We start from the raw sequence: 22410 nt of genomic DNA on the forward strand, positions 1-22410 counted from the left end.
CAATAAACAAGGCTAGTTTTTCACTTAAGCTTGTGAAAGCAACTGCTTGCAGCACCAGGAAGGATCTGAATAACTCTGTCAGTCACGCTCTAGGTCATCGGATTGTGAGATGGGGCTATCTTGCACTAACTCATTTCTAAAAGTTAACAGGAGGAAAGAGGAAACTCAAGCATATTGCTCTCTTGGCTGTGTGTAATTAAATCTAATGGAACGCTGTTCATTAATTTCTGCAGAATTCATATATATGTGTATATATATAAAAAGAAAACATTTGATTTACCCTATATGCTTATCACAAAAAACTTCAGCTATGTCCTTCCTAAAGGACTTGCATCTGGACAAGCTGTTTTGGATGTCTCTAAACTTAAAAATTCTAGTGAAAATTATATTAGAAACTCAAACCCTTAAACATTTATTCACAGGTGGCAAGAAATTTGGCCTTTTTAGAGCACAGATGCCAGCTGATATCAACCAGACTCTCTGCTAGGTGTTGGAGGAGAATTTTTCTCTCCTCTGGAGCCCTATATCAAATCTTCTACAATACTCCTTTCTTCAGTACTGCTAAATCTGTTTAGGTGACTAAGCAGCACACACTGCTTTGCTGGCAGAGAGCTACTCTAACAAGAAAGAGGAATCTTTAAGGGGTAACAGACACAAGTCATAGAAAGAAACAGAAAAAGATGGATAGGTAGGTATCTTGCTCAGCATTACTAGCTAGGTTGCAATTATAAATAAAACTATACTCCAGAGTCTTTCCTGAGACGTGCTTAACAGATATATTCTTCTCATTTGCAATGCAATGTAGCATGCACATAAATAGATTTAAAGAAAATGTACTGCATCAGTTTTGTTTAAGCAGACACATACTTGTGCACAACTGAGTAATCTCGTCCGATTGTGAACTTGATTATTAACATATGGTGTGCTTCCATCCTTCACCACTCCGAGTACTTTGACTGTCATAGTAACATTCTTTTTGAGGGATACTGTAATTAAGAGAAAACATTAAGCTATTGCTACATGCAGAAATGAATTCTCAAATAGAGTTCCAAATATAGTTTAAAACACATACGATATCCAAAGATTACTCAAAGTTATTCAGTTATACTTTACTGGAGTAGGGGTCCAGTATACTAACAAAAAAATCCCACAAAACTTTTTATTTATATACTTAAGCAGTAAGTCGCAAATACCCTGTACTGAATCTTGACAGATTAACAATTACTAATACAGTATTTCTCACATATTTACAGGGAAGTTTTATTGAAAAATTAATATCATTATAATTACACATCTAATTCCCCCCAAAATGAAGTGAGACACAGATTCTCTAGATACTACTGCTTTCACAGAAATAACAAAGAATTTATCCCATATATCTGTTGCTTCCAGTTCTCAAGGTCAGTGTTGTCCATGTCTTTACTGGGTGGCAGGGGATGAAGGGGGAGAAACTGTATCAGAGGAAAAACCCACCAACCATAGCCAGAAAGCAACAGGGTCATGTATGTGACAGATGAAATTAAAGATACAATATACAATACACAGGTTGCTACAGCAGTTTCCTGAGAATTAGGTAAGGTTCTCACCATCATGCTGATCCAACTCAACTACACAGGTCAGCCAAAGCTGCTGATTGTAAGTAGACAGTGGTGGCGAACTTAAATTAAATGGCTTCAACTGTAAAAAAACCCACAAGGTTAGCACCAACCATTATTCTGTTACATGATACATCTGTAGTTACAATGATGAAAGGCATGTTAATTATGTTTGTGACAATATTTTTGGGAATAGATTTAATATGTGCTACTCTGTGGACAGTATGATAAGCAGCTCAAATATAATTCTTCCAGAGAAGTAGCTTAAACAGCACATGTATTTTGCACAGCACTGAAGTAAGGAAAGGTACGACTACTTAAAGCACATAAAAGCAGCAGCAATAAAACAAAAAAAGTTCAGATAGGAAAAACAAAATCCTGAGACCTAGCCTGAGAATAAAAAGTCATTTCTAGCACTTTACATCAAAAGTCAGGTTTGTGATGCCCCATCTGCCACACAGTTTTAAACCTGTTCAACTATAATTATGAAAAAACCTATTTTTCCACTAGCTTTTCTAAAAATCCCACATTCATTTCTAAAACATGGAAGATATCATTAACAGATAAAACCTACATGCAGGGAAGATTTTTCTTATTTGATATAAAAATATGCTTTTAAAAAAAAAAAAATCCACCCATAATACAGTACCAATCCAAACATATAGGTGACTAATAGACCAAAAAAAGAAATGTTCTAGTGTGTTTAAAGAAAATTTACTTTTAAAAAAAAATCAAAACAAACCAACAAAACCTTTTTAGCACTTGCACAAAAATTACTTTAGATATTAGGTTGACGGTGAAGAGCTAGACAGAAATTAAAATGCAAGAACTGAGAACCCAAATACAAAAGCTTTCAAGAAAATGAATGTGAAGGTTCATGTTAGGAAGCCAGATCCCATGTCTTGGTCATGTGACAGTGAACAACTAACAAAAAGAAATATTCCTTCCCAGCTGATAGCAAGGAAGATCACAAGATGGAGATCATTAGTTGCCACGGAGAGCACTGTTTTTCAGTTTATGTTCTCAGTTTCTGTTTCTGGACCCCCTACAAGAATCTCCAATGTGAACTCACCAGGGAATCCTATCAACACTCAAGTGTTACTTTATCAGAAATTACTGTGCAGAAACACCACAGAATTCTCTACCTTACCTACTCACAAAAGTAAGAGACTAGAAATTGCTGCTGGGCCACTCATGAAATAACAGTGGTAGTACAATATTGCATGTTCAATTTCAAACTGGAAAGCACCATGTGGCCAAGAAGTTTTCCAGTAAAAATCTAAATACTTAAAATAATTGGGGGGAAGGAGGGGAATGTTTAACATTACTGACATCAAATAAAGCCATTCATGTAATCCAACAATATTCATGAACTCTTACCTTTAGGCTGTTATTTAAGTCGGTTCTTGCTACAGAAGATTCAATTACATTAGGACCTACACAATATATAAGAAGGAAGAAAGAAAACAGTATTGAAGTATGCGTATTACTGATAAGTAATGACGTAAATACAGGATTTCAAAAGACTGTACAAAATACCTCCCTGCAAAGCAAGTAAATAGTATCCCATTTTTCAGATGTTTAAGCTGAAGGGTAAATCACTTGGACATTTCAATATCATTAATAAACTTGGCCTGAATGTTCCTTTAAGCCTCTCTGCCATAGTATTTCTAGGCATGATTAAATAGGAAGTAAATTATACATCAAGAACTCCATGTCAGAAGCCCTGCATGTGTGCTCTGAACTACTACAACAAACCACACAGTATTTTTCCCCAGCTAAGCTGTACACTGCAGTCATGAAAGTACTCTGCTACAGAAAAAGCTAGCTAAGCACCAGTGGCACTGTTCTTACAGCAACTTGAAGCTCAACAAGGGCTGCAAAAACTACCTGAAAAATCAGCATATTTAATTGTACTATAAATTTTCTATAGCCAAACTGATACCATTAGCTGATTTACATAGAGCATAGCATCCATAATGCATTCACTCAAGGCTTGGATACCAGGGCAAACACATCCCATTATATTTGAGTGCATGATGCTAATGCCTTTTTATGTACGTGTAGTGTACTTGCTTGTACAATCACGACAGTACTTTCTAGCTACTGCTGGATTTTCATCGCATTGGTCTGTTTGTTTAGGAACATTTCTCAGTCTGTTCAGACTGGGCCCCTCCTTTTCTAGAGAAATCTGGGGCTATAATATATGATGTATATCATCACGTAAATAAACATAATTGCATAAAAGTTCTATAAACAATTTATCCTAAAACAGACAATCCATTTAATCAATGGAGTTTCATGTCCAATTGTAGTGGGACAGTGGGACATGTTCAGCTCGCTACCAGAGTTTTTATGCAACCATTCCTCCAATCATTCTGGATACAGACACACACACTTAATATGTACTGATCAACTGCATCCATCCACTCACACCCTACCTCTAGTCCTGTATGCAGTAAAGGGGAAGCAATAAAATCATAACTTATCTTAGAAAAGACCTCCAGAGGCCATCTAGTCCACCCTCTTACTTAGTTAGATTAGGTTGCTCAGGGCCATGTCCAGTCAAGTCTTGAACATCTCTAAGGACAGAGACCCCCAACCTCCCTGGGCAACCTGTTCCAGTATTTAACCACCCTTATGGTAAGAAAAAATTTCCTAATATCTAACTGGAATTTTTTGTGTTCCAGCTTGTGTCTGTTGATTCTCACCCTATCATCATGCACCTCTGAGAAGAGCCTAGCCCCATCTTCTGTGTATCCTCTGATAAGGTTGTTGTAGACAGCAGTACGGTTCCCCTTAGCCTTCTTAGGTATGCAAGAACACATGGTACTGGGGAGAAGAGGAATGCATGCATGTATGTACATATACAAAAGTATGTACTCATGCATGCATATGTACATACATGAAAGGACTAAACCAGAAAAATGAAAGGGAAGAGTTGGAAAAGGTCTGTATCTATATACTGGGGTATGAACAAACACAGAGGAGATGTCTAGCAGGTAGAGACATAGGCAGGACATCTATGTGTGTATTTGGGTCACTCTAAAGGCTTCCCAGTCACACTAAGATTTCTCTGTCCAAATGGTCTCTCCCCTTATGTATTCAGTCTGGCAATTAAATGTAATTTACTAATCCTCAAAACATGCTGTTTCAGCCACAAACTTAGTATTAAAACGTTATGCAAGAAAAGCAGTTTTTCACAAAGACCATGGACTTCAAAGTTACTACAGAGAAACAACAGAAAAGAAGGAAGTTTATAAATGAGCAACATGGGATCATTCTGTGCAAGAAGTATTTTAGGTTAGCTGTCATGACAGGTCTAAACATGCAGCATTGTTTGGGCTTCTATAACCACTCTAATTACAATATTAACCATCTTACAGATTTTAAATGGAAAAATGAAGAATTTCACCCATCACACTCAAAGCTTCATATTAGAATTACAGTTCAGCTTCACTAACAGCCACCTCCTATAAAGTCAGTTCTGCATCACTGAACTTTTCAGTTCTCAAGTACATATAAACAGGGCAGATTTTTGGAAGACATTTTTGTTTTGAAAAGCATAATTCAATTTCAGTAAGTGCTCACAGTTGGTAAGTCATCATATTTCAGTAATTAAGTCTTAACAAAAACAATACAATGAGCCTTTTTAAAAAGTTGGGGCTTCTTTACCAAAAGATATGAACCAGTATTGGGGCAGAGAGATCATAGTTCCAGTTTTTAAGAACAGCAATCAAAAAAATAATGAGGTTCTACTGCTATAACTGCTACTCCTCTAGCAAGCAATATATTAAAGCTTTTTAAAGCAACTGACCAAAACGATGCTGTGGTCATATTATTAACAAATGGTGATTAAATTACATTGTTATTGTTTTTCTTTTAGTCTTGCTCAGTTAACAGAATGACATCTGAAAGCAAAGAACCACTTGAGGTGGTGAACAGGAAAACTGCACAGGTACAGAAAATGAGCTCTGCAACTTGGATTTTCCTTGTACTTGTCCCACCCCAAAGATAACACAGACCCATTGGGAAAAGGGAAAGAGAGTGAGTGTAACTTGGGAAAAAAACCCCAAGTCTGCATCTGTCCTGGGTTACAAGAACTGAAGAGCAACAGCCACCTCAGATTAAACTTTCTTGTTTTCTCAGGTGAGAAGCGAGACTTCTGCTAGGCTTCCCAAACTGCATATACAGATGTTGAGCATGGGCAATGGCATATTCAAGTATGAATATTCAGAAAATATGGACGTATCTCCCACTTTTTCATTTACTTAGTGGGTTTAGTGAGCTTTGCTCAGACTGCACCCTTTAATGAGGGAGCACTCTATTGTTAGTGCCCCTCCCTCTATTCACAGGAAGCAAGGAGCTGTCAACAAAAGCATCGAAAATCATCACAGCAAGTGTTCAGTGGGTCTCCTCCCAAGGTAAACAGCATTCTTTTAAAAATAATTAAGTTATAATAATGCACTGTATTCACACTTTGTCAACAAAACTATCCAGCAAACCAATCTTACAAGGTGTCCTGGTTTCAGCTGGGATAGAGTTAATTTTCTTCCTAGTAGCTGGTATAGTGCTGTGTTTTGGATTTTGTATGAGAATAATGTTGATAACACAGGGCTGTTTTAGTTGTTGCTAAGTAATGTTTACACTGGTCCAGGACTTTTCAGCTTCCCATGCTCTGCCAAGTGCAGAAGAAGCTGGGAGGGGGCGCAGCCAAGATCGTTGATCCAAACTGACCAAAGGGCTATTCCATACCATGTGACGTCATGCTCAGTATAGAAACTGGGGAAGTTGGCCAGGGGACAGCGATCACTGCTCGGGGCGGGCTGGGCATCAGTCGGCAGGTGGTGAGCAGTTGCAGCACTTGTTTTTTTTGTTTTTCCCTGGGTTTTGTTCCTCTGTCTCTCTCTTGTTATTTTCCTTTTCATTACAATTTATTATTATTATTATTATATTTCAATTATTAAACTGTTCTTATCTCAGCCCATGAGTTTTCTTACTTGTGCTCTTCAGATTCTCTCCCCCATCCCACTGGGGAGGGGGGAGGGTGAGTGAGCAGCTGCGTGGTGCTTAGTTGCCGACTGGGGCTAAACCACGACACAAGGACAAGAATCCCACAGCCGTGCCAGTTCCTGAAGGGGATCACAGGCGAGTCCTGGGACCCCAACAGGGTACAGACGACCAAGCATTGCTTACAGCAGCCAAGTCCCCTGGACCAAAGGCAACCACATCATCAGATCACTCTGCACGCACACATAATGCAACACACCAGCATGGTTGTCTTTCAGGTTCTGCTACCAATTAAGAATGAAATGCTCAGTTTTCTCTTCCAGGAGCACTGCTTTTTGCCTAGTCTCACATAAAACAACATTCTTGCCTTTCTTGCAACTGGACAGTATAAATACACAATGACAAATATGGTTCACTTTTTAAGCCAAATGGCCAAATTACACTAAATTAAGTAATTCCAGGTTTTTTCCCTTTATCATTCAAATAAAATGCATTTTTGTAAATGTATTTATATGGTATTTTAGTGGCCAAATAATGCCCTTCAGCATGTCACAGGAATATCAGTGGTTAACCTTCATGAACTGAAAGTCTGTTTGGACCTTAGGCTGCTACAATAAATCAAACAGCAGGAAAGAAGGTTTTATTTCACAGACGAATTTTATTATTTAATGCTATTATGAAGAATGTACTGCCTACGAGCATGGACAGGCACAAAACGCCCAAACAGCTGCCTCCAATTAAACCCCACTTCTTTGCAAGGCAGGCGCAAGCGGATGAGTCCCAAGCCTGGGCAGCTTATCTCATTCTAAAGGAAGCGAAGGACAGGGCAGAGGTAGAGACAACCCTACAGACAGGTCAAGAGGTGTCAGAGAGTGGCACAGGAGAACATGCTGGGTGATGCGGAAATAAGCAGTAAAGTGGAGGGAGGTGGTAACGTCCTTAAATAATTCTTACACGGTGGGTGGGTTGCTTAATACGTACAAGCCCCTCCCTTTCCCTTTCCCTGTCTGTCACTTAACTTCTGTGTTGACAAAGCTATCCTGACAGCAGAGTATTAGCTTACTAACGCTGCAATGATAGCACGCTGACTTCTTTTTCAAGTACTTTTTAGACCTGGAAAAGCTCTCTGGCATGAAATACAGAGGGCTCCCACGCTTTCCATCTGCCTCATGACACTCTGCATGTTTGTCAACCAGACTTCTACAAATCTCCCTGATCTCCAGGATAAGTATCCAGGTACTAAGTGCTTAGCCTCCCAGATCATGTCATGACTCCCACAAAGGTCTTTGAAACCAGAGACCTAAGCTCATATATGTTCGACAACAGAAGTTCGTATTTTTACATTACTAAAATATTTTCTATTTCTGTGGCATTTATCACCCAAACATTTAGAAGGCTTTACAAACAGTTATCAATTCCCTCACAGGAAATCAAGTATTAGCCCCACCATTTTACAGATTGAAATACAAAGAAGAAAATTAATGTAGCAGTCTGCTGAAAAATTATGTTATAATGAAGCTACGTTTGTTTTACTTTAGCGACTCTCCCCTGCAAAGCACTTGCAAATACCAAATCTGTGTAGGCAGTACTCCTATGAAAAAAAATGAGATGGAAGAAACACTCCCACTTAAGACAATAGAAGTCGTCGTGTCCCGTCACTGTCCCCCGGTCCCTGTCCCCTCCGTGTGTCGTCCGTCCCCCCCCCGCCCCGTCAAAAGTAATGCTTCCTCAGACATCTCAGGGGCAGTAAGCTCATTAGCATTTAAATACATCTGTAAATACCAACAGGTTTAGACAAAGCATACAAGAACTGTAATATTTTAAAAAGACAACATCCTTACCTGCTATTCCTATGAAGACTGTCAAACCAAAACAAACAAAGAATACTACAAAGACCAGAACAAAATGCCGTTTGGACAGTGTATATAATCGCATCGGTGCCAGCCTACAGGAAGCAAAAGAAAGCATAGAATTAGTGGTCAGTCATATTTCTAAAGGGGAGGCGGGGGGGCAATAGACCTCATTCATTTCTCCACAAAGAAAATTAAACCAAACTCTGAGGTAACATGTAATACTAAGAAAAAAAAAATATTAATGCTGCTTTATAGACCAAGAATAACTACTAGGAATTATTAGACATATGTAAGTGCACGCACATCTGCACCCCAAAACGTATGAATTTTGCCCATTCTTTTTATGCTAGGGTTTTCTATTGTCCTAAGACTTGAGCAAGAGAAAGCATTTCTTAGAGGGAGAAAAAGTTACATTTTTTTAGTTCATATGGTAATAATTGAAACATCCAAGATACCATGTCTCCTGAAATGACAGCTTAACCTAAAGGGGTTGACATCACTAACAACTCAGTTACCTGCACAGGATCCTGATGAGTTTTCTACACCCTATATGTATACTTCATCCCTGCAGGATCACCCCTAACAAGGAGTAAGGCAGAACTCCAGATCTGCTAGATGTGCGTGCTCAGGCTCTGCACTCTTGTCTGAGCTCCACCAAAGCTTGGGAAATAGACACCTGGAAGTTTATTATTAGACACTTAAATACAAATAAACATAAAAGCAATGACATCTCTTCCACAACTGGTTGGTGATTATCATTAGGTTAAAGACAAAATAGAGGAGAAAAAAGTACTGGAAGGACCAATTACATTATCTTGGAAACAGGTAAATTCTGGTTCTGTTAGCTTAAGGGAAATAGGAGCAAAGCATTAATCCTATGTAACTTATCCCTCCTTCATTTTCATTAAATGCATAGTTCAAAAAAGGACAAATCCACCATGTTTCAAAATACAGCCAACATTTTTTTTTTAGTTATGCCAGAACTGAGCCACCATATAGTTGATTTTCTACTGCTGTTCCAGTAGGTACGATCATAGAAAGCTGTACGTTTATATGGGAAAGCTGTAGAATTGGGGTGGTGGTGGAGTTTTCTGATAAAGTTGTAAGAGCACCATCATGGAAAGAAATAAAAGCATAAGACTTTAATGACAGTGCTCCCTTTCATCTTGGAATAAAACTTCTTTTCACCAGCTGAATGGTGCTTCTACTGGTTCACCACATTAATGAAGAAATGCAGAAAAGGTGGTGGAATCCTTTCCATAAGCCCAGCCTGAATTCTGGGACCAGGTACCCCAGGCCTGCATACCTGGCAGCCCTTAAAAGCAAGGCAAACAATTCACTTTAAACCAGTAAAAGGATTTAATAATAATCTCTCTTTTCTTTAAGAATCATTGCATTCTGTCCAAATGAGGCACTACAAAAATAATTACATAATTCCTTTACTGTAAAGTTTGAAAGATCCAGATCTTAATTAACACAAAGGAGGTGGGGAAGGGAGGAAAAACCCACAGAAGTAATGAGAACTGCAAGTGAGTAACTGTAAATGTTACAATTTTGCACAAACTGGCTGTACCGGACTCTGGGCACAGCACCTGAAAACGCAGTGTAACTTGCCTTGCTGCACACCGTTATGCAGAGCGAAAACCCTGCGCCAACCTAAGAAGTCAGAATAGCTGATCGTACAGGCAAAAAAGGTAAATTGACCATTAAATTATCACAATCCTAAATGGGAACAGATCAGATCTCTGCCACAGAGATCATCACACAGAAGTCTCACAGACAAATATGATTTTAAATTGACTTTGAAAAACACCAATGAATAGAGGCATTTCAAACCAGGACACGTCAGCACAACTTTTGCAGGGATATAATGACAGTATTTTCCTTAAATCAATGTCTTAACACCTCAGCCTGCATGCACTTAAACCACTTTAAAGCTATGACATCTGTACTAGTACTAAACTAACTAAATAAATAAGCTGCATTTTCCTAACTGTTCCAAGGGCTCCTTCAGTTCCACAGATGACCTGGTATTCCCTGTCTGCCTAAGAACACCATGTATGGGATATTACCTTGAGATACCAAAATACTAATCTTAACAAGAAAATCCTTGATATATAAAAATGGTACATAAAATGTTGATATGCCTTAGCTATAAGGGTTCAAGTGGATACCAAATGCTTCCTGGAAGAGCTCCCACTGAGGACCACTCAATACACAGAAACCGGGTCTGGACTGGAAAGTATACGGGTTGAGAATAGCTGAGAACTTGGAAGAGTATCGTGTATATGCAGGAAAGTATCATATATGCTCATGCTGTTCTTAACAGCTTACATCTGGACATCTACTTAACAGCTACAGTCTGATGCAGGATACTTCTGACTTGCTATGTGTACTCTTGGTTCTTTTGATAAGCTTCCTAATTTCCAAGTTTTTGTAGACATTCCAAAGCGCACAATGTGAACATGAAAAGCAGCTTCATCTCCACAGTCTTTACAGGAAAGTCACCAGAGTTCACCCAGCTGACATTCACAGCATTACAGCTATTGGCAATTATCACCTTGGTTTACTTGTATGCCAGAGCACAGATGCACTTGCAAGCTTTTGAAGAAACATGTTCCAGACATTGGCTCATTCTTTATTCCAACTCCTCTCCAGGTGGTGCAACAACTAGAAGCCAAAATGGTAGGTATACACCTACCTAAGAACAGTCACGCTGGTGCTTTACAAAGAGAGGAGGCCAGAGAGAGTAGGGACGTGCTGTGTCTTTTCCCTTCTTCTTTCATACTGGTACTCCTGAAGTCTCATTTAAGCCACTGACTGTATGTGCTATTTTACAGGTCAGTAAGGCAACACGGACACTTTTTGTAAGAGCAAATGTAAGAAATCAGCCAACTCTTAACTACATTTATCAGGACAGCAGCCAACAATTTATAGCATTCCTATTGGATGATGTGTTCTTCCTTGCCCCTTGCTGCAATGACAGAATTTCCTTGTGTGGTTCCTCATTTCAACCTATCACCAGCTGACATACAAAGCAGATAAAATGACCCTCCCATGTGTTCATTGTTTAACATCTGCCTTTTGGAAAGAGATTATATAAAATGTATGAATATACATAAGTGCAAGTTGATGATCCACCAGTAACAGCTTCTTTCTTACATCTGAAAGGCATTTATGGGAAAAGCAGAAAAGGTTCCTCGCTCTGGAAGCACCTGTTCAAACGAGTAAAGAACTGTGCTTTGCTTTATTAGCGGAAGATGCTTTAATCAGCCTAGCCAAGGCCGTCCAGAGCTCAAGACTAGCCATCCAAGTGTCTGCAGATTCCTCAGGCAGCTTTTACCACCTGTACTGCGTTTTATCCTAACTCAGATAGAAACTAAATATAATTAAATTGGATATGTCTGAAACTAACTGCAAAGGAGCAGAAAGCACTGAGATACAAACAGAGAAATATTATACTTAGACATCTCAAATAGCAGTCAGTAAAAACTAAACTGCACTAATGCAATCTGTGATAGAGTGACCTATGGAAACACACAGACATAACAACTGCAATCTTTTGGTAGCCATTCATATGTGAGATGTAAAGGTAGGTTAAAACTTGCTCTTTGAGTAAAGTTTTGGCTCAAATGGTTAAGCAAAATGTTTCTCAGGCTATTCCTCATCTTCAAATCACTTCTCATGCCTGCACAGCATGGTCTTTACTAGAGTAAAAACAGAGCCTTTTATACAATAGTTTTCACTTAAGACTCTCACTTTACAGATGGGAAGGCTATGACAAAATTGGGATTAAGCAGTAGGTAGCACAGAGTTGATATTAAAATCAGAAATAACTCACTTTCACGCACAGTAGTTTTTCTGACATACTAGCCTCAACATCTCTGCCTCCAACTGCTCTTTTCTATTTTAGGCTCGCTCTCAAATAAAACCATCAAACCCACTTTGATTTAAATGATTATACATGCTATGTACATTCATAGTACTGGGTCTATCTGTACGTACTGCACTTTCTCATGGTTTAAAGACATTGCTTGCTTTGGTGTCCCTTGGAAGACCTTGAATTTCTTCTTGCAGATGTATTCCACCATGGTTAATGAGGCAGCACATGATTCCATAAAATGATGCATACAATTAATATTAACAGTACTACGTAGTACTGTTACAGGACAACTGACAGCTAACCATGACTATGCTAAACAGCTCGTGTGCACGGGGTGGGTTTGGCTTTTTTTTAGTGTCTTGTTTGTTGTATTCATTGAAGTCTGAGTAGTTAGTCAGGACTATGGCTCTATCCATGCACAGACACATCCGGGAAAACAAGTTTTTCTTTTTCCTTAACAGACACAACCTGAGAGTGGAGATACAGATTCACCACCCAAGAGGAAAAGCTGCAGCGTTCCTCTAAAGAAGCAGGCACTCACTCGCAGGTTTCTGACCGGTGAACCATAGCCTCAGAAACATCCATTTAACCCTCCCTCAGTGATCTTACTTCCTTAATGAGAATTCCCGTGTATAAACTGAATGACAAGATTCAGGTCTTTACAGGGAAGAACCTTAAGTCGCCGCACCCGGCCAGAGGAAGGCGTTTCTTCTCCTCTCCCCGCCCCGGCCCCGGCCCCGGCCCCAAGCAAACAAGCACGTCCCGGTCCCGGCAGCGCCCGGTCGGTGCATGTCCCCCCGAGACTTAGCGGACCGCACCGACGGCCGGGGCGGTGGCAGCCGCGGGGCGCCCGGAGCCGCAGGCAGGTTTCCCGCGGGCAGGCTCCCCACAGGGAGGCTCTCCCCGCCGGCAGGCTCCCGCCGGCCGTTGAACGCCCGAGCGCGAGGGCAGCCCCGCGAGCCCCCAGCGAGCCGCCACCCGCCCGGCGCGCGCGAGGGTCCCGCTCCCGCTCCCGGTCCGGGTCCCCGCCACCGCCGAGCCCCCACCCTGACGCGCGAGCGGCGACCACCGCGCTCCTCCCCCGCCCACCACTCACGGCTCCATCCCGGCGCCGCATGCGCAGTGGAGGCACCTCCTCCCCCCCGCCCTCGCCCGGCAGCAGCCGCCGTCGCCGCCGCCGTGGCACAATCGCGAGCGGTGCCTCGCGGCGGCTTCCGCGTGCGTCACCCGGCCGCCACGCGATTCGGGCGACGTCACGGCAGCCCCCGCTGCTCCTCCGCCGCGGGGCCGAAAGGCGACGCTGCTGGCAGGGGGCGGCGGCGCTACGGCGAGGCGGAGGGGACACGGGCCTGCGCTCGCCGCTCGCTCCCGGGCGCAGCGCCGGTGCTGGGGGCGGCTGGCGGCCCCGGCTGCGGGCACTCGCGGCGGTTCAGGCCCGGCGGGCAAACCGCCGCCTCCCGCGCGGTACCGCGAGCCGCAACCGCCGCTTTTCCACACCGCGAGCCGCCGGGCGGGCGGGCAACGGGCGCAGTCACGGGCCGCCAACCCGCCCTGGCAGCCCCGAGGGCCGCCCGGGGCCGCGGGAGGGAGAGCCGCCTCGGGAAGGCAGTTCAAATCCGGCGCGGAGCTTCGGCGCTTTGAACGGCGCCTTCGCTTTGGTGAATAGGCCTCGAGCGCAAGCATGTGCCGTCTCCTTCCCGGCCGAGCGCGGGGGTTCGAAATACGTCATTCTGTTGGGGTGACAGCGGTGTTTTCCACGTTCCCAGTGCCCTTTTCCAGCTTGTATTGTAGTCGTAGCAGCCCCGTTCCTCACAGGGGAATTTAACCGTATAATCAGAGAATACGTAAGACACAGAAGTGGTTCTGCATCTGATTTAAACCTATCCATTTTAGGCGTAACGAGTGGCGCGGCTTATCCATGCTGAACACGTGCGTGTGTAGTGCCCATCAGAGACAGCCTCCTGGTTTGCAAATGATTTTCTTCCCAGCCTGATCAAACGGCGATGGCTTTTTCGGAGAAATGAAAATGCCATCGCTGCGGTCACCTGCACGCAGCTTTGTGGTATTCAAGAGATGTGATTAATGTATCGTGCTCACAGAGAACAGTCAGCTCACGAGCGCTGGAAATTAAATCCTAGGAGTAACCTACTACTTTAAACACACCGCTTAATAAAAATCTCCAGATCGCATCTAACGCTATTTTATTCTTGCACAAATGCTGAGGTAAAGTTGGATTTTGTTCTGCTTTCCTATTAAATATCCTGAGATGGGGCAACAAACATTGTCAACAGATGCATTGGGTAGAGATTATGAGAATTAGGCAAGTTTAGGGATTTTTCCAAGTTATATTTTGTATTCATTTTTGGTAGCGTTAATATTTGTTTATTGAAAGCCAGCACTGCAGTTACTTAAACATCTGGGGATACTTGGTGCCTAGTCTAGGATAAAATTCAGAGTAACCTCCCAGCTTTGGTGTTTGTCATATATGTAAGGTAGAGCCATCTCAGGATGACCCCAGAAATATTTAGATAGATCAATCAACATAAAATTTAAAACTTATCTCTTCAACAATCAAATACTTGCATTAAAAGCTTACTTAGATGGTAAGATGATTTTATTGCAGTGACTTTTTAAAGGTACTGAAGATTAATAATATTATTCATTTCATTCAGTTACCTATGGGGAATTCATGTCATTACTGGTGACCTGTGGGACCCAGTATGTCTCTTGTGTAACGCCACTAAACCCAAAAGAAACATGCTGGGAATTAATCCAGTCATTGATACTGGTATTTATCCTATCAGTTAGGTCTGTGATTTACAGCACAGATGTTCATTTAGTAATGTCATAAAAAGGCTGTCTTGAGAAATGCATAATACCAAGTGATGAAGGAAAGGCATTTATAAATTTTAGGTCAACAAGAATCACTACTGTAGGGCAGAAAATAAAGCTTTGAGTAATCAGGACAACCTAACCAACTGTATCTACCTGCTCAGAACAAGATAGCACTGCCGAGCCACAATTTGAAGTTATTAGGTCACCGGTGACTATGCCATGCAGTGTGTAGCTTTCAGCACACTTTAGGCTTCTCCAACAAGTTCTCCCTGGCCAGAAAATGACGGAATGATGCTTACAGCATCTGTGACCATTTCCAGTGTTCTGGGAAGCGCAGTTGCAGAGTTACGACTGCTGCCATTTATGTGCGCACACCTGAGCTATTTGGATGACTGCTCCAATCCCTCTGGCACTTGGGTGTCTCACTAACGTGAATGAATTTATTCTCCTCAAAACAAAAATACGTTCTGCTCATTGAACAGGTAGGAAACTGAAGCACAGAGAGACAGAGCCTTGCCAAAAGTCACTTGGAGAACAGTGTGGGTGGCAGAGCTTGAAATCCAGCTCACTTCAATTATCCATGGAGCCGTGGGACCACATTTCTCTTTGCCATCTACCAACTTCCAAAGGGTTGTGAGTAGATTGTAAACATGTACGTTGCACCCTGTAAGTTTTGTGAAAATAATGGTATTGGGTTTACAAACTAAACAGTCGGAGGGAAAGCAGTGTGAAACCCCTCTCCCTCCACAAACACAGAGTCAGAGTCTCACTCTGCTCCGCTCCTTGCAAGAAGGTGCCTCACTCTGTGCCTTGTCTGACCCACTCTGGGGTGAAACAGTGCAAGAAGCTACTGTCTGCCTCATCTGTGGTAGAAACTGGACAGTGTATGGTGAATGAGGCTTGCAAGAAGAGGCAGGCTGATCTGTGAATAAGGAGGCTGAATGCTAGCTCAGCCGGGATTCTGCTTACACTAACCACCTTAACTAACGCTATAGTTTCATGACCAGTTTATACTCATACCTACAGCTTTAGCGACAAAAGAAGAAAGACAGCCTCTCTGTAGCTCTTTGACTTTTGCCAGCACAAACGTTTGTGCAGTAGAGGGGTGAATCAAATAATGGAAATTATCTGAGTTAAAAGCCACTCAGAAAAAAAATGGTGTTCTGCTGGATCAGTTGCTCAGTCACTGTGCAGCTACAGGAACATTTGTGGGCAGACGAGGAAGACAACGGAAATGTGTGAATAGGGAAAGGAGAGCTAGGACGGCTTCTTCCAGCCACAGAGCCAGCTTATGGCAGCTTAAAGCAATCATGCAGCTACAGTGTTAGTCTCCTCCTCCTCCTCCTGCCATTTCAAGCCCTCTAGCCCTAGCTGGGAACTTCACACTGGGGTCATTCGGGTTCTTCCCCCAATTGCCCGAACCAAGCAGTGAGCCTTGGAAGAAGAAGAGAGAGGTACCAGGTGTGGCTTGAAGCAGCTACTGAAGGTTCTGCCTGGGTGTAGGCTGGAAGCAGCATGAACCTTCAGGGAATTTGACTGCAATTCTCCAGCAGGGTCTTATGGACCCCTTGGCTTCTCCGGACTTGCACTTTGAGCACCTGGGAAAGATTTTAAGAAGGTGAGAAGAAGTGTATCCTTATCACAACAGCCATCTCTGGCAGAATCCAAGTTTCTTCTCTGAAGTGCACAGGCACTAGAGTTTCTCTGAGGAAAAATGAACAGCTTCTCTTTATTGCTGAGTCACATTATGTGCTGTTCTCTGGTCTTTTTGCCAAAGGAGCAGAACCACTGTGAATGAACTTTTCCCACGTTTTGAAAGATTACCTATGTTTTAATGAACTGGAAACACTAATAAGAGATGTTGAGAAATTAAGAATATCAGTATCATCTATAATTACCTCTTCTGTTACCCATATAAGCAACTTCAAGCATTAAGTAAAGCTGTAAGTTAAATAATACATTTCACGATGTCCTATATGTAGTCTTTCTGATGTACGAAATGTCATATTATTGCATGCTAAGAGTTTAAAATTTATCCCTTATTTAAAGCAGGGCAGATTGTAGATCGTTTATCTTAATCTCTGGGTATTATTACTAAATTCAGTGCCAACATTGTGCTTCCCTGTATAAGCTGATTGGCCAGTGGGATATGTTCATTAGCCTAGAAATTGATTTTTCAAGAATACCAAGTTGTTACTTATAGTTATGCAACTCTGATGCCAGATGACAATTTGGCCACCTTCCTGCCTTCTCCTCTGTATCAGGTAGGCACTTCAATTGTTTGCTTTCCTATCAAAATGTTTTCAGCATGCTGAACTCTTCAATGTTAGCTAGGGTTATGAAACTCCCACTGAAATAACTGTCAGCTGATTGGGAGGCCTGGTGTCTTCTGGTAAGCTTTTGCATATCTTGCTGACAACATGTCAAAAGAGATAAAAATGTAGATGGTTTAGTACCATCGGTACTAAGCTCTTTTCATACCAATAGTTTACTTAAAATTACCTAGTGCAGGGGAGGAAGCCGTCGGCTGCCAGCCCTCCATCAGCTATCCCTGCCCTGCCATCCCGGCCAGGAGGTATGCGAGGGGAAGAAGGACCATATTGGAGTGGGAGGGGGACAACAGAGAACAAACTGTTCATTCAAGTGGCTTGTTTGGAGCAATTTTTCAGGGGTATAAATTAGAATAATCCTGAAGTTGCTGTAATAAATCAAGGGCTGATACGCTGTACGGCAGTCCCCAGGACTGATGGGAGAGCATAGCACTTTTCCCTTCTGCCTTCTCTGAGCTTCTACTGCACCAAGCATCTCCTGGTGTACCACAGACTAATCCTAGGTATACTAAGTCCAGACCAACCTTGTATTTGGGTTACCAATGAGGTTATTTAATACTGTGCCCATTAATCTGTAAATATACAGTCTCTTTTACAAGCATACCATAAAGTGCCATGTCTGCCTAAGGGAACTATTAACCTAGACAGATGGAGTCAATCGCTGTGCTGAGCCATGGCTAACCCTGCTCCCTCCATCTCTCCCAGCTGGCTGGGTAAACTAGCACTGCTCGTGGGGAAATAGACCAGGAGGCACAATTTAGAGACCATTCTGGGATATTGGGCAGAACAAACTCACTAACACGGAAATGCCTTCATCTGTATAGTGTGGATGAGTGCCCTGGGGCTCTGCAAAGCGAGGATGGCATAGCTTGAGATGGCTGAGGAGCCTGCCACCCTTAGTTGTCACCTGTGCCCAAAGAACAGGCTGCTCACAGACAGCTGCTGAACCACATGTTCAAGAGCACCGTGCTATAAAGGAAATCATCACCAAAAAGATGTCACTAAACTGGGACAGCCTCAGAGCTGAATCAGAAATGACTTAGCCATCCATGCAGCGAGAGCACAGTTACTTGGGATAACAGCTTCATCAGCCATCTCTGAGCTAGGTCATCCCCTCGCACTGAATCCCCTGTCACATACCAGCACAGTGTACAAGTAGCACTCCTGGGTCAAGAAAAGCTATTTCCCTGCCAGTCACAAAGGGGACTGCTTGGTGTTTTTCCACTTCTGTATCAGCTCTGCTCCAAAGCTTTCTAGTTTTGAGTTTTCCTGTTGGCACTCCAAGAAGGATGTCCTTATAGAAATCAGGAGTGAGACTGCAGCAGCCAATTTTTATTTTTTTTTCTGTCAAATACTGATTACTTGCAAGGTCAGTCCCCTGCCCCCTCCTTCCCTACCGCTTAATGGACTAGACCGCTCCATTTCCAAAGAGGGAACGGAAACCACCAGCTGATGGCCAAATGGCCTTGCTCAACCAGTGGGAGAGGAGAGTTAAGGCTGGCAGTGGCTGATAGCCTCACATTTGTGAATACAGTGTGTGAGAAGGAAAAATCATGCTTTTATATGGTTTTACCATCTCTTAATTTTGTTAGTCTGCTATAAGATATTACTTGCTTTTAGTAACCTGATTATTTTAGAGAATCTAGTTGGTTTGAAGTAAAGACAAGCCACACCGCTTTTCCTTGGTCAAATTTCCAAAATTCCTTCTGCCTTCAGAGCAGTAAGGCTCTCCATTACATCCCTGAGTGTGCTCATTTATAACCTGACCAAATGTACTGAATAAAATAGAGAGAGAGGAGAGGGAGAAATATCTAATTCCCCTTCCTGTAAGTGCGAGTTGACTGTAAGAAGAATGCACAGTAGCATCAAGAAACCCTCCTCCTTACCAGGAATCTAAAAAGCAGGTGCTATCCATCCAAAACACTGAAGGGAAACACTCACCAGAACAGCAGGTATGCAGTGACAGTAACAGTAAATTTATTCTATGCTAGGTCACTTAGGTTAAGATCTTGGGAATGCAGAGAAGTAATAGCATGATTTCTAAGTCACAAAATGTTATTTCCTTGCCAAGAGCCCAATATTACTCCATTTCATTCTAGACGACCTGTGGCTCATACCTCTTGGGGGTACTCTCACTGAAGTAAGGGCAATCTAGCATAAACTCTACAAGCTCATTTGATTTGGTGGAGTAGCATCTTCTCTTTTCAATACAGAAAGTCCCTCCATACACACTTTAAGTCATGAAAATGAGTTAATGACAATTTGCCTTGGAGAGCTCAGGTTTCTTCTGGAAACAAAGCTGAACAAATGCCTCTCCCAGGACCTCTTATTTGTTAATCCAAAGCTTATGTCTCCCCTCTTTCTCCATTCTAGTGCCAATACTCATTATTGCGCTGCCAGATGCACACAGGTACATTTCCATCACTCCTTATCACCTCCCATGGCTTCTCACACCATGCTCAGGTACAAGGAGACGCTGTTTTGACAGGCAGGACTGCGGTTATGTTGTGGTTATGTAAACTTTGCTAAGCTGTCAGGCAGCATTTCCAAACTCTGTGACTCTCTGTAGTCTTTGCTGCTGTGAACAATGAGACAAATTCAGTTTAATGGACCACGTACCCCTTCATGGGGGAAAACAGACACAGTGTACTGAAGCCAAATGATCTAAGCAGGAGAACTGGGGCACTGTGCACAAACAGACAGAAGTACCTACACTCAGATTCATAGTAAATTGGAGCTGGAAGAGACCTCACACGGTACCTAATCTTTCCTTCTGTCTCAGGACAGTATCTGCCAGATCTATGTCTTTCTTGGTATGCGTTTGTCAAAAGTTTTTAAAGACCTCCAATGATGGAGATGCTACAGTCTCCCTGGATAACCCTTTCGATAGTGTTTTACCATCCATCCCACTCAGAAGTTTTTCCTTAATGTCTAATATGAACTTTTCTTGCTACAATTTAAGATATTCTGTAGTATTTTGTCCAAATGAGCATGAAGTTTCTCTTTACAGAAACTCCTATTCCCCCAACTTGGATGTTTCTTCTTTTGGGGGAGCAATCCCAAATTTTCCTCACAGCTATGTTTTCTACGCTTCTGATTATCCATATCTCTGTCCTGATGCTCTCGTCCACCAGCAGGCCCTTGAAGTGTGGTGCCCAGAACTGAACACAGCTCCAGCTAAGGTCTGGAGTGGTGACTAAAGTAGATGGTTTAATTCGCACATCTTGCGAACCGTGCTTCTGCTGTACACCCCAAATTACTGTGCCTTTTTCACATCTATAAGACAATGTAATTGTTGAAAGAGGTTATTTTATAAAGCATTAAAATTCCCATACCTTTTGTTACCAAAATGTTATATAACTGTTCATTCTCCAACCTGTATTTGTGTGGCTGAATATTATTTTCTGTATAGCTCCTGGCATTTGTTTCTCCCGATTTTCATTCTACTTTTTCAGACCCTTTCTCCGATCCAAAAATTCTTTCAATGCATAACCCCATCCTCCAACACCTTCGGAGTCCTTCCTAGCCTTGTGTAATCTCAAAACATTAGTACTCTCCAGCCATCACTGGTCACTCATGGAAGCAGAAGACAGGGCCAGGCACAGAAGAAACATGGGTGTAGCCTACTCGGCACCTCTGGCCCTTTTGACCTCAACCTCTGCCAACCACTGTCATTCCCTGGCCAGTTTGGTACCTATTCCAGGATTGTTTCACGGCTGCTTTCGACCACGCTCCCCGAGCTTGCTGCGACGGTGGGAAAGGCGTAGCACAGAGGAATGCAAATGGCAATAGCTTTTATCGCCTGTATAAGGACACGAATACGTGAGGGTAGAAGCAGAGGTGTTGGACCTTCTGCCCAGAGGCGCTGCCAGGCCACGTCCCGCCGGGCAGAGCAGACCGCCCCATCCGCCGCGGCGGGGCCTCTGCCGCGCCCCGCTGCTGCACGCCCGGGACTGCGGGGCCCGGGCACCCACGGCGCCGCCGCCGCCGCCCTGAAGACGGCCCCGAGGCCGGGGCGGCTGCTCCCGGGGGCACGGCCGGGGGTCGTCGCATGAAGCCCGGCCCCAGATTTCCCTCTGCCGGTCCCCGCCCAACCCCCCCCGCTCGTCCCGCGAAGACGGCCCGGCCCCCGCCGGAGCCCCGACCGAGCGCCGAAGCCCCGACCCCGCAGGAAGCCGGCGGAGCCCCGGCGGGCGCGCAGGGCCCTGGGCCCCGGGAAGAGCCGCGCCCGCGCCGCCCGTACCGGTAGTAGCGGTCATCCTTGTAGGGGGTGAGGTCCTCCTTGATCTCCCGGTAGGTCTCCCGCACCCGCCTGCAGAAGCGCTTGACCTCGCCGCACAGCGGGCTGCCGAAGGCGGCGAAATCCGCCTCCATGCCGCCCCGCGCCGCCTCAGGCCCCGCGCTCCGCCATGGCGCCCCGCCAGAGCCCGCCCGGCGCTGCGCGGCCGCGGGGCGGGGGCGGCGCAGGAGCCGCAGCGGCAGCGGCGGCAGGGGCGGGCCCTCGGCGCACGGCCCGCGCCCGCGGGGGCGGTGGGAGCCGCTTCAGCACCACGGAGAGGGGCGGCCGCCGCCCGCCGCCGCCGCCCGGGGGAGGCCGCCGCCCCCGCCCCCGCCCGCGCCCCGCGGCGTTCCGGTGGTCTGGGCTGCAGGAGCCGGCGGGCGGGCCGCGGCGGGGGCCCTGGCTGCGGCGCCGGACGCCTCTCAGCCCCCCCACGACAGCGGATGCCGGGCGGCCGCGTCTCCGCCGGCCCAGGCTCCCGCCCCGCTCGGCTCTGCCCCCTCCTCTCCGGCTCGCAGCTCCCCGGGGAAGTAAGCAAAGCCCTCGCATCACCTCTGCTGAAAAGATCTGATTTTTTAAAATAAAACCGTTTTGTTCTTAAAAACATACCGGCTCTATTTAAAAT

At 44.0% G+C, this 22410-nt stretch overlaps 1 protein-coding gene across 3 annotated transcripts in view; it reads right to left on the minus strand.

The window, feature by feature from the left end:
* TMEM181 (transmembrane protein 181) overlaps window positions 1-21909 on the minus strand; it is a 37513-nt gene extending 15604 nt beyond the window's left edge. Inside the window, exons 1-6 of one of the 3 annotated variants that reach the window (XM_072856025.1) lie at window positions 13438-13516; window positions 8974-9134; window positions 8447-8550; window positions 2976-3031; window positions 1587-1677; window positions 868-986 (exon numbers count right to left, since the gene is read on the minus strand). In XM_072856025.1, the coding sequence (XP_072712126.1) occupies window positions 868-986; window positions 1587-1677; window positions 2976-3031; window positions 8447-8540 (360 nt within the window). In that variant the 5' untranslated portion in view covers window positions 8541-8550; window positions 8974-9134; window positions 13438-13516. Of the gene's footprint in view, window positions 1-867; window positions 987-1586; window positions 1678-2975; window positions 3032-8446; window positions 8551-8973; window positions 9135-13437; window positions 13564-21749 lie in introns of those variants that run through there. The other 2 variants (XM_072856023.1, XM_072856024.1) reach the window with 2 other exon arrangements.
* Between the last annotated feature and the right edge of the window lie 501 nt (window positions 21910-22410).

This window comes from Ciconia boyciana, chromosome 3 (assembly GCF_034638445.1).
Source record: "Ciconia boyciana chromosome 3, ASM3463844v1, whole genome shotgun sequence".
Classification (NCBI taxonomy): domain Eukaryota; kingdom Metazoa; phylum Chordata; class Aves; order Ciconiiformes; family Ciconiidae; genus Ciconia; species Ciconia boyciana.